Below are 12,812 nucleotides of genomic sequence, written 5' to 3' on the forward strand. Positions count from 1 at the left end.
CAAATCAGAAAGTCTCCCATATGAATCATACTATAACTCTTTGCAGCCTGAAGCTTCTGTCCCTCTCTTATCTCCAACAGGGTGATATTAAGACTAATGTGCAGATTTAAATACTGTAATGCGCCCTAACAGCTGAAAAGTTATCATGTTGTTGCCTTCCGTTAGAAGAGATTTAAGAATTAGAAAAACCTGGATCTTACCGGACATAATAAAAAATACAAGTTTGATGGATTACTTCCCAACATTATGTCATCGAGAGAATTGCATTTGTCCATTCTTTGTTTACAATTAGAAATTGTAGGAATTGCCAAAAAGCTGTGTTTATTTTTGTATCTGCTCCATGCAATAGTTTGCTTTTTTCAGAAGTAAACTGAATTTTCTTACAAATTTTCTTGCAAAAAAGTTCATCTCTTGCAAATATATAGTGATTCAAACAAAATAGAACTGTGATCTACAGATACCCTAAAATTTAGTACTGTATCATTTATTTTATTTTACTTTATTTTTTTAAAAATTGTATGACTCATTCTCGGTGACCCCAGGTGGCTTACAAAGATAAAAATTTCATTAAAAAAAATAGCGATAACCTCCCACCCCCCGCAACAACAATCAGTCAATCAAATAAGCCACTTGATGGGCTCTATCCCATTCTGTGTTCCTTGGCCCGCTGGCAAAACCAGGTCTTGAGGGCCTTTTGAAAGAATGTCAAAGTGGGGCCCAATCTTATCTCCCTAGGAATGATTCTTGGATCACAGGGAGAAAGCTACCTCGGAGAAGGCTCTTCTTGCCACTGACTAGAAGTACCTCCTTAGGAGAGGGAAACCACAGCTTTCCTTGCCTCCCCAGTCTGGCAGATGTGACCAGGAGAATAACCATCAAATAATTTGGCAAATATATAAACTTAATTGTGTGATCTGTTGTCTAAGCAAATCTAAGGGCATATATAGATTGGTTGTTTACAGCTCTAGTAAAAAAAATGTTTCGGTATGCACACTGACCTAAGTTTTTGGCTCCAAAAGGTAGCAATTATTATTTATTCCAATCACCAACAAAGAACCTCTGAATCTGTTTGTGGTCAGTCACTATGGTGCCACATTATGCAGGGCTCAATTTGTTTCACATTCAGCATGTGGAGCATGTCAATAGAATGTAATTTTAGGCATGCTATTTATTACTGGAGTCAGCCAATTCAAAACCACACCACACTAGTTTACCAATGAGCAAAGCAAACTAACTGAAAGCCAAGAATTACTCATTGCAGTTTAACTCCATTAAATAAAAAGATGCTGAGTTTATGATCCATTCAGCATTTTCAAAGTCGTGCCTAAAATCTATTTTTCCTCATTATCAAATTTTAACCTAGTATAAAATGTAGGAGAACTGTACTGTAGTTGCTCTAAGCTGATTAAGAAGGAAATGTCTCCACCTCTCAGGAGTTCTTCTTTTTTCGGTGGAACTTTGGAATTAAGCAAATAACATATTTATAATTTTGGGGGTTTAATGTACATACAGTTATTTTCAACCCTGGCTGAAACAGCACTTTGCTTTATTATTATCCTAGGTAAAACAAGACCTATCCAACTGTACTTTAGAACTATACTCCAGAATGGTTGGCAGAACAAAATCAGTGAGTTGAGAGCAGTTTTGAATATATATTTTAGAAGTCACAATAGAAATGAGGAAACAATGTTATTTTTTTAAAAAAAGAGTACAGGTATTCCTCATTTATTAACAGCCTTGGACAGTGACTGCTTGCAGTCATGACAGTGATGAAAAAATAACTTTGCAATCAATTCTTGCATTTATGACCTTCACAAGTTTGTAAAAGCAAAGGAAAGCTGAAGTAAGATCAAAAGCACAGTCACTGTTTCACTTAGCAACCGCTTTGTTAAAAGATTGAGTTGTCAGTCCCAACTGTGGCTGCTAAATGAGGATCACCTCTCTATTTTATTCTAGTGCATTATTGGGAAAGGATAAAAATAAAGGATCACTTATTTAAATGGGGTTAACATTTATTTAAATATATAGTATTATAAAGCTTATACTTTTTAAATTTATTGAACTTTAATGTCTTAAGTAATCTCCTACATTTAAGTTTTGGGTGGCATGAACTGTTTAACAAAGTAATGGCTGTTAAATCCATTGACTAATAAAACAAGTGCTGAATTAGCTAACAATGATAGTATGGCCACCTACAGATATTAGCCCTTTGTAACCGAATTTCAATGTAGTTTGCCTCTGTTAACCTCACTGTTTCTTGTGCTTTGAAATTACCTTCTGAATCATCTGAGAGAAAGTGCTAAAACAGATCATTAGAAATGTTGGCCTACTGGCCACATTTGACCAGCAATAGTTCTCATTCAGCCCAGTATCTCCTTTCAAGCCTAATCCATGGCCCTGGAGCAGGGGTCTTCAAACTTGGCCCTTTTATGACTTGTGGACTTCAACTCCCAGAATTTCTCAGCCAGGCACGCTGGCTGAGGAATTCTGGGAGTTGAAGTCCACAAGTCATAAAAGGGACAAATCTGAAGACCCCTGCCCTGGAGCAAAGCTGAGCAAACTCTGCTTTGCAAGAACTGCCTGTTGCTTCTAAAAAAAATGTTTCTTAATAGAAGAATGTGTGTTCATGTGCATGCATGCATGTACACACTGCTTGTGTACGATCCTGAGAGGTTGTCCAGGACAAGATGTTTAGAAGCAGAAGTGGCTACAGTTCGCTTTTGCTATTCCCTGCCATTCCAATTGTTTACTGAATATGGGATGCAGACAATCCAGTCTCTCTTTTGCCTACAGGATTGGCAAATATTCCCCTTCCTTTTCTGCTTGTTCTCCTTGACAAGGAAAGCAAAATTCCAACCCCTAGATAGAGAATTTGTAGCCATTCGAACGTTCCTGAACTCCCATTCCCATCAGGCCCCAGTCAGCATGTTCCAATTTCAGAAATGAACGGAGGACCCTACCCCTACCTCTATTCCAAGGGTAGGCAACGTTGGCTCTTTTATGATTCCTGGCTCAGGAATTCTGGGAGTTGAAGTCCACGAGTCATAAAAGAGACAAGGTTGCCTACCCTTGCTCTATTCTTATATACTTACAAAAGCGTCTTCTCTTGTTTGACTAATCTGAAAGGGAAAAGATAAAAAGAAAAATACAGGTAGTCCTCGACTTACAATAGTTTCATTTAATTGTAACCGTTTGAAGTTACAATGGCACCCAACAAACTGACTTATGACCACTTTTCACACTTACAGTCATTGCAGCATGCCCACGGTCACCTGATTAAAATTCAGTTGCTTGGCAACTGACCCATTTATTAAAGGTTATATGATGCCCTTTCGCAACCTTCTGACAAACAAAGTCAGTGGAGAAGCCACATTCACTTAATAATGCTATTACAGTAACTTAACAACTGCAGTGATTCACTTAGCAACTGTGGCGTGAAAAGTCGTAAAATTCACTTAACAACTTTTCACTTAACGACAGAATTTTTCAGCTCAATTGGGGTCGTAAAGTCCACAGTTGACCAGGGAATATTTGGTTCATGTTTCTGTGCAACTAATTTATTCCTTTCAAACGCTCGGAAGACAATATTATTTTTTTGTCTTTCTTGATTTTCAGGCTCTGGAATTACACTGAACGATATTTTGAGGAAGGGGAATATCAGTCTGGACTTATTCTCCTGTAGGACTCAATCTGATAGTTGATAATTTCTGGGTGTTATTGTAGTAGGGTATTTCTTAGAGCAATCAACACTTGTGGAAGCCAGAAATGAGTGGAAAAATGATAGCAGGGAAAGCAGGACAATGGGCACCCTAAAACCTAAGAGAATTGGAGATGAGAAGGAACAAAAGAGGCAAAATATAAGTAGTTAAGAACAAAAATGAAAAGTAGAGAAAGTTCAACATTAACGCTCCACTGGAATAGCTTTGGGATGATACTGCATAGTTTGTTAGGCAGGACGTACGCTTAATTTTTTTCCCTGTAATGATGTTATTTCTATTAACACAGTGGTTCTCAACCTTTTTAATGCCGCGACCCCCCAACCGGTCGTAAGTCGAAGACTACTCCACCGGTCGTAAGTCGAGGACTACTCAACTGGTGCAGCACGGTTTGCAGAATGGGGCTTTTGGCGGGCTCAGCAGGGCAGAGACAGCCTGGACAATTCCTATTGGCTTTTGAAAGCCAATAGAATTAGACTCTATTCAAGAGAGTCTATTCTATTGGCTTTCCAAAGCCAATAGAATAAAAGGGAGTAGCACAGCCAAGGAAAATGGGGAAAAAATGGTGGACTGTGTTGTTTGGTGACCCCCGTGAAATGGTCGTTCGACCCCAAATGGGGTCCCGACCCACAGGTTGAGAACCGCTGTATTAACAGCTTAATGAGTGTGAAGCTGCTATTAACATTTTTCAGTACAGAGACCATGGCAATGCTTACATTGCACTACACATCAAAAGAACACTTTCCCTATTGCTGACATGTCACACAAACTTTCTGAGGAACTAAGGTTTTCTGTAGACTTTGTGTAGGTGTATCAAGAGTAATGTTGTCACTGATGAAGGAAAGAAGTAAGTACAGGAAAGAATTTTAGTCCAAAAATTTGTTCCCCCGGCTTTCTTTTGAATAGTCACACCACCACCGTTACTAGACCAGAATCAAATATTGTACTGGATGAATAGCCATAACTGCAGCAAAAGCAACAACCTGGGCTTAACTGCTGATTCTGCAATACTAGCTATGAATGCACTAACAAGGAACTCAGCTCCACATGATCTACTTCTCTGCTGCCAATGTAAACAACCAACTTTCTGCTCCTAGCTTCACTCTTCAGCTTGATGGCACCTTCTATTCAAACTTGTGTAATATATTAGGTCATGATTTTTCTCATGAGACCGAAGATATTTTTTTTTGGAGATACAAGTCAGAAGACGTAATCTTCACCTTTTTAACTTAGTATGTTTTCAAATGAATTTTTGGCTGGAGTTATCACCTAAAGCTTCTACTTTAATGGTAGGAAACCTGAATCCCTCCTAGATTAAAATTTCCATGAGTCATAGCAAGCATAGCAAGTGACCAGTTATTGCCAGAGTTGCTGTTCAAAATATCTTGAGGGCACTGTGGCTTATCTGTGTTAAACATAGATCCAAAAATTGTGACAAAATAACTCAATTATATTTTTTATAAAACAATAATTAGTCTACTACAGGTAGTCCTTGACTTACAACAGTTCATTTAGTGACCGTTCCAAGTTACTGAACTGGGAAGGGGCGTTGTCTTACCTGAACGCCTTTTCTCAGCAGGATGATGTAGAGTCCAAATGGATGGGTTCTATGACGGCCTTCCTGCCTGGCAGACTGGGTAAAAACTTCGGCCACACCCCTTCCTTTGGGCGTGACCCCAGTTTTGACTTAGGCGAGAAACTTTGTTGGAATTAACCTTGCAGCTCTTTATTATATCTTTATTATATCCCTGCCTAGACCTATCCTCTGGGTGGGCTTGGACTCTACATCATCCTGCTGAGAAAAGGCGTTCAGGTAAGACAACGCCCCTTCTCCAGCAGGATGACTGTAGAGTCCAAATGGATGGGACATACCAAAGCCCTCATGTCCCCCTGGGAGGGAATGTCTAGGCTACCGAACTCTGAGCAGATACGACCTGTTGAAGAACTCTTCTGCCAAAAGCCGCGTCTGCTGCTGCTAGGGAGTCTAAACGGTAATGTCGAATGAAAACCGAAGGTGAGGACCAGGTTGCGGCCCTGCAAATCTCTTCCACCGGAGCTTGCGTTAGCCACGCCGCAGATGTGGCTGCGCTCCGAGTTGAGTGGGCAGTCACCTGAGTGGGTGCTGGCAAATCCTGTGAGACGTAGGTCTGCGCTATGCAGGCTCTGATCCACCTGCCTATGGTGGAAGAAGATACCTTCTTTCCCATAGTTGATGGTTGAAAGGACACAAATAATGCTTCAGTCTTTCGGAAAGCCGAGGTGCGTTTCACGTAGAAACACAGTGCTCTCCGTACGTCTAGCTTGTGCCATCTGTGTTCTAGCCTATGTTTGGGTCTTGGACAGAAATCAGGAAGCGTAAGTTCCTGAGATCTGTGAAAGATGCTATTTACCTTCGGGATGAAGGTCGGGTCTGGTCTAAGAACGACCCTGTCTTTGAAAAAGGTACACAGATCCTTCCTTACTGACAGTGCTGCTAGTTCTGAGATTCTCCTTGCTGAAGTAATTGCCACAAGGAAAGCTACCTTCAGTGATAGGTGATGGAGTGAGCATGTTTCAAGAGGTTCGAAGGGTGCTGATGTCAAGGCTAGAAGGACCTTAGGCAGGTTCCAGGACGGGTACCTGTGTATGACTGGGGGCTTTGTGTTAGATGCCCCTTTTAAAAAGGCATTAATCGCTGGATGTTGTGCTAGGGAAGTCAAGTTGTCGCAGGAGAGTACAGTTGAGAGGGCCGATATCTGTCTGCGGATAGTATTGACTGACAGGCCCTTATTAAGACCCTCCAATAGGTAATCTAGGATATTGGGTATAGATACTGCGGTCGGGTCTAGGTGAAGCGAAGCGCACCACCTACAAAATCCCTTCCATGTAGCGTCGTAAATCCTATTAGTGGACGCTCTTCGTGATGCCTGTATGATCGATATCACCCCTGCAGAATAAGATTGTTTAGTTAAGCTTTGCCGCTCAAATGCCAAGCGGCTAGATGTAGCCACTGGGGGTCTGGGTGTACGAGCTTGCCCTGACTGAGTTTTACCCTGTCCGGGGGAATCCTCCACGGAGGTGATATCGAAAGGTCCACGAGGTCGGCAAACCACGGGCGCCGTGGCCAGTGAGGGGCAATGCAGACCATTTCTGCGCCCTCCACGATCATCTTGCGTATGGTTGCCGGTATTAGTGGCAGCGGTGGGAAGGCGTACAGGAGTTGCGCCGGCCACCGGCACCTGAGAGCATCCGTTCCCTCCGATCCCGGGGACGGGAATCTGGAGAAGAACCTGGGGAGTTGTGTGTTCTTGTGGTTGGCAAATAGATCTAGGTGCGGTTGTCCGAACCTCCGGGAGATCTCCTCGAAGAGAGCCGGGTCCAGACGCCATTCCGACTGGTCCACCTTGGCTCTGCTCAGGGAGTCTGCCTGGGTGTTTGTCTCCCCTGAGATGTGTTCCGCTCTGATGGAACTCACATTGGTTTCTGCCCAACGAGCCAGAGCCAATGCTTCCTTCATTAGTTCCACTGATCTCGTTCCTCCCTCCTTGTTTACATGTGCCTTGGCTGCTACGTTGTCTGTTAGTACGAGGACGTGCCTCCTCGTTACTAGGTGTGAGAAATGGCGGAGGGCCAGGTGTATGGCCCGGAGCTCTAGCCAGTTGATGCTGTGTGACAGGTCCTTCTGTCCCCACTGGCCCTGTGCTATCTGTGTTCCCAGGTGGGCTCCCCATCCGAACAGGCTCACGTCTGTCGTGAGTGTGACCCTGTTCGGTTCCCTGAATATGCTCCCCTTGAGTGTCGTGGGGGATAGCCACCATTTTAGTGATTTCATCACCTGTGCTGGTACCAGCACACTCCTGTTGGAGGTGCTGAGGTTCCTCCTCTGGTAGGGTAGGAGGAACCACTGCAACTCCCTCGAGTGGAGCCTTGCCCATGGGATGATGCCCATGCAAGATATCATCTTCCCAGGAGCTTCGAGAGTTGTAGCAAGGGCACTCTCCTGATCTTTTGAATTTGGTGGATTAGCTTGGATATGCTGATCAGTCGCTCCTGGGAAAGGAATACCCTGCACTGTGACGTGTCTATCACCGCGCCCAGGTGTTGCAGTCTCCTTGAGGGAATGAGGTGGCTCTTGTTTAGATTGACCGAGAATCCGTGCCCCTGTAGGGTTCGGATTGTGGTCTTGAGATCTGCCCTTGCTTGTTCCCGAGATCTGGACTGGATCAAGATGTCGTCCAGATAAAACTGGACGCGAACCGGGATCAACCTGAGATGGGCCGCTAGTACAGCTAAGATCTTTGTGAATACCCTTGGTGCTGACGACAGTCCGAAGGGTAATGCCCTGTATTGGTAATGTCGCCCCGCGTAGGTAAATCTGAGGAATTTCCGGTAGCTGGGGTGGATGGGGATGTGTAGGTACGCCTCTGTGAGATCTATTGAGGATAGTAGATCGTCTTCCCTGACGCTGGCTAGTATGGACTTTAGGGAGTGCATCTTGAACCTCCTGTACTTTATGAAATAGTTCAGGCCCTTCAGGTCCAAGATTGCTCTCCACCCTCCTGATGTCTTTGGGATAACGAAGAGGATAGAATAAAATCCTCTTCCTTCCTCTTCCTTTGGTACCTTCTCTATGGCTTGAATTGACAGGAGGTGAGCTATGGCCGAAGTTATCAGCCTTGTCTTGTGTACTCTTCTGGAGATGGGACATCTGATGAACCGGTTTGGAGGGGGAGAACAGAAGTCTAAGGTCAGGCCATGCCTGATCGTTTCCAGGACCCAGGCGTCGGTGGTGGTCTGTTCCCAGACCTCGGTGAAATTTCCTAACCGACCCCCGATGGGTGTATCCTGTTTGGCGTCACTTGGTACGCTTAAGGGATCTGCCTCCCGCTCCTCTATATGGGCGTCTGGACTGGAACTGGCCCCTGGCTCCCGGGCTTTGGCGATCCTGGGTTCGATCCTGTCTCGGGTAGAAGGATCGTGAGCCTCTGGGCCAGTCCCAGGATTGCCCTGATCGAAAGGGCTGCCTCCATTCCCAGGGGCTTCCTGGGCGGGAGCCCTGCCTCCGGAAGTCCTGACTGCCTCTCCTGTCTAACTTCTTTGATGGATGTACTAGGATTTTTTTCTTGTCTCTGCCTTCGCTGACATGTGGATCCAGAATGGAACCAAATAGGGCCTCTCCACTGTATTTGGACGTCGAGAGACGCCATTTGGACCTCAGGTCTGTCTTCCAGTTTTTGAGCCACAGTAGCCTACGCGAGGCCACTGTGGCCGCAATGGATCTTGCCGCATACTTTGTTGCGTACAGTGAAGCGTCAGACATGAACTGAGAGGCCGCGAGGAGTTTGGCCAATGTCTGGTGTACTCTGACCTGGTCTGGAGGCACCGTGCCCTGCAGTTCCCTCAGCCACATGATGCAGGCCCTCGCGAAGAATGATGATGAGGTGGCTGCTCTGGCCGCCCAGGCTGCAGCCATGTGGGAACGCCGGAAGGAGTGTTCAAATTTCTTCTCCTCAGGTTTCAAGACCTCCGCCATGTCTCCTGGAATCGCGGAGGTAGAGAATAATGAGATCAAGGGGTTATCTACAGTGGGAACCTCTAACATGTTAGAGAAGGAGGGAGATAGGTTGAAAAGCTTCCTCTCCGCGCTGTTAGGTGCCGGCGGGCTTGCAAGTGAGGACCATTGTTCCTCCAGCGTGGTCATGAAGACCTCCGCACATGGAATGTACTTGTCCTGTGGGACCTTTTTGGCAAATAGAGGGTTGGCCTCCTTGCTTGTCGATGGCCTCTCATCCTGTACTGATGTTAGGCTGACTGTGGAAACTGCCTTTATCAGGAGTGATTTTAGGAGCGCTGGGTTAAAGAGGCCAGAGCTCGTCTCCTGCTCAGGTGCGGTTTCCTCGTCCTCCGATAGGGGCATGTCTGACATGTCAAGATCTACTGAGTCACCCTCTCCTAGTTGAGAGGAAGATTCAGAGATGTTGGTAGGGGGTGGCCTAGCTCGTCCCTTACGGGGTGTGTGAAAGGCCACTTGCCCTTTGGAAGCCATGAATTGGGAGAATGCATCCTGCATGAATGCCTGAAATTGTGCCGACCATATGTTCTCCTGCGCTTTGTCGCTGGGGTGAGGCGCTGGAGTGTGGTCGGGTGAGGGAGAAGAAGCTGGTGAGGAGGGATTGGAGGAATCTAACTGTTCAGTTTCCCCAGGAGGAGACCAAGTCTTGAGCACTTCCTCGGCAGTAGGTTCTGTGCTGGGTGCGCCACTGGGACAGGGGAAACCAAATTTGTCCCATTGGCATTGGTTCTCTGTGCCCTGCTAATTTGTCTTTCTAAAGCCAAATGTCTCCTCAAAGCCTCTCGCTCAGCCGTTTTAGACTGTCCCTTCTGAGTAAGGTGCTTTGTTTTAGCTTTCTTCTTCCCCCCCACCTCTGATTCAGAGGATCTGCGTTTTCGCTGCTGCTGTGGGGGGGACAATTGAGGGACCTGTGTGACTGAATACGAGACATTGTCTGCCATTGTGCCAGACACCCCAAGTAGGAAATGCCTGGGATGGGGGAATGAGGTACGCAGATCAGAGGCAGATGCTTGGGACTGTGCCCTCCTCTGCCTATACAAACAATGGCCGGACAGACAGGATTCTTTGGACAGAAGATCCTGCCAGGCAGTGACTAAAGGCCACTATAGGAACAGTTAGGGAAGAATATTCCTCCTCACCTCCTCACCTAGTCCAGACAAGGTGCAGTTTATATCTCTCTCTCTCTCCCCCAGTCTGTGGCTGTGGCAACAGACCACGATAGGAAACGGTTCTTTTTGCTTTCCCTCTTCCTTCCTCTGTCTCAATTTCCTTGGGTAACCTCAGATCCTTGCAAGGGAAAAAACCCTTTGTTTGCCGGAAAATGGAGTCCGGGTGATGGCCCCGCCCCCAAGGGGAAACGGCGGGAAGATCAATTTCCAAAATGGCGAATGGGGAAGAAGCCACGCCTCCCAATGGAAGCCCGGGAATCCACGAGGTTCAAAAACAATGGCGGATCCTGATTTTTGCAATCAGGAAGACTCCTCTAGTCATGAGGGGGCTGCGCCTTTCCTCTGGATAGAAGGAAATTCAGCGCCGGCTTTGCTCTTGCCGCGTTGTCTATCGCGCCGCTCAGCTGATCGCAGCCGAGCGGCGACCTGGTTTGCCGCTTCCCGCGCGGCTCAGCTGTTTCGCGCCGAGCGGCGCTCAGCTCCCTCGGCCAGGCTGCTCAGCTGTTGGGAGGGCCCGGGGGGCTACGCGCAACCCGGTGAGATCCCCCGCGCCAAGCAGCTGCTCGGCGGGCCGGAAGAAAGGGCGAGCGATCCGGCCCGTTCCGAGCCTCCCCAGCTAGCCCCACTCACGAGTCCGCCGATCCTGGCTGCCTCTCTCAGTTCTAATCGTTGCCAGGAAGTTTCTCTTGCAAAGGGAAGAAGAGGGGATTCCTTTTTTTTGTTTTCTTTGAGTTTAAATTCGTTTGGTTCTGAGAGCTGCCTCTCGCACTTGTACCAGGCTTCGAGACTGAGTCAAAACTGGGGTCACGCCCAAAGGAAGGGGTGTGGCCGAAGTTTTTACCCAGTCTGCCAGGCAGGAAGGCCGTCATAGAACCCATCCATTTGGACTCTACAGTCATCCTGCTGGAGAAAAAAGTGACTTAATGACCGTTTTTCACACTTCCGACCACTGCAGCAGCCCCACGGTCACGTGATCAAAATTCAGATGCTTGGCAACTGACTCATATTTATGCAGTGTCCTGGGTTTATGTGATCCTCTTTATAACCTTCTGACAAGCAAAGTCAATAAGGAAGCCAGATTCACTAACAGCCATGTTATTAGCTTAAAAACTGCCGTGAATTTACTTAACGAATGTGGCAAGAAAGCACGTAAAATGGGGCAAAACTCACATAACAAATGCCTCATTTAGCAACAGAAATTTTGGAATCAGTTGTGGTTGTAAGTTGAGGACTACCTGTACATAAGTCTTGTCTCAGACTTATAAGCAAATATGCATTTATTTATTCACAAAGTTGCTCTTGTAATTGCTCTCTGCATTGTATTTTAATAAAGAATCTGATTCTTCTCCCCACAACTTGGTCAGTAAGAGTGCCAAATAATTGAGGAAACAGTAATACTTCACTTACGGATGTGGTTTCATTTCAATATAATTTTTGGGAATGAAGCCATCTTTGCCGTTGAGTTCTGCCTTGTACCAATTTTGATCGCATTCTTCATTCAAAACCTGGAGAAAGGGGAAAGGAAGACAGGCTTTATTTCTGGATAACATGCTAACAATGCACATCATTTCAGGTTTATTTTGCTAACGCTCAGCTAGTGTTAAAGAAAATCTAATTGTTGAAATGGGCAGAAGTAAGGGGGAAAAATAACTTAGCTTTTAAAGATTGTATTTATGGGATAATTAAGTACATACCCAATTTGCCAGTTCCATATTTAGTCTTTCAGTTTCACCAATTAAAAGTTGGTTAAAGTAAATCAGATGTTTAAATGTCAAACTTTAGTCTGGAACTCACCATGAAACACTGAATTAGCAAGTTAATAAGAATACCGCTTCATTACTCCAGGAGGATAAGGGAATGAGTGCATCATACCCACCAGGTTTTTAATAACAAGAATCTATGATGTAGAACAAATTTGTATTATAGTCACCCCTCAATCAAGCTGTACAGCTCCAGTCTTAAACACATGATTCTTTCAAGCCTAGTGTTTCCCTCTCCCCCTGCCTGAAACATCCACAGAGTACTTTCAAATGACAAAGCAATTATTTTTTTTACTACATGCCCCAAAGGTATATTTTATATGCATGTATTGCTAATTGAAAAGAGTAAGAATTCTACCCACAAATATTATCCTTATCCCCCCACCATGGGATTTCTTTTAACCAGTCAATAAAAAGTCTACATCAAACCATTACACCTTTTAAGAGTTTCTTTTAAACGTTGAGAAGAGAAAAAAACAATATTTATTCAGAAGTCAAAATTATGTAAATATAATACTCCATATAAAATCATTATATAAGGAAATTAGAGAATGTGTCTTGTGCTTTAATTTTATTCGAGCATATACAATAGTTCAAAAATACTGTCAAGTGTAGC

At 45.1% G+C, this 12,812-nt stretch overlaps 1 protein-coding gene across 4 annotated transcripts in view; it reads right to left on the reverse strand.

Moving 5' to 3' along the window:
- The window catches only part of GRB2 (growth factor receptor bound protein 2), an 83,504-nt gene that overhangs the window by 8,180 nt on the left and 62,512 nt on the right, over positions 1–12,812 (reverse strand). For 3 of the 4 annotated variants that reach the window (XM_039342924.1, XM_039342926.1, XM_039342925.1), the window contains exons 3-4: positions 11,844–11,941; positions 3,093–3,119 (exon numbers count right to left, since the gene is read on the reverse strand). In XM_039342924.1, the coding sequence (XP_039198858.1) occupies positions 3,093–3,119; positions 11,844–11,941 (125 nt within the window). The remainder of the gene's footprint in view (positions 1–3,092; positions 3,120–11,843; positions 11,942–12,812) is intronic. The other variant, XM_039342927.1, reaches the window with a different exon arrangement.

This window comes from Crotalus tigris, unplaced genomic scaffold (assembly GCF_016545835.1).
Source record: "Crotalus tigris isolate CLP2741 ecotype Arizona unplaced genomic scaffold, ASM1654583v1 scf7180000017814.3102382, whole genome shotgun sequence".
Taxonomy (NCBI): Eukaryota; Metazoa; Chordata; class Lepidosauria; order Squamata; family Viperidae; genus Crotalus; species Crotalus tigris.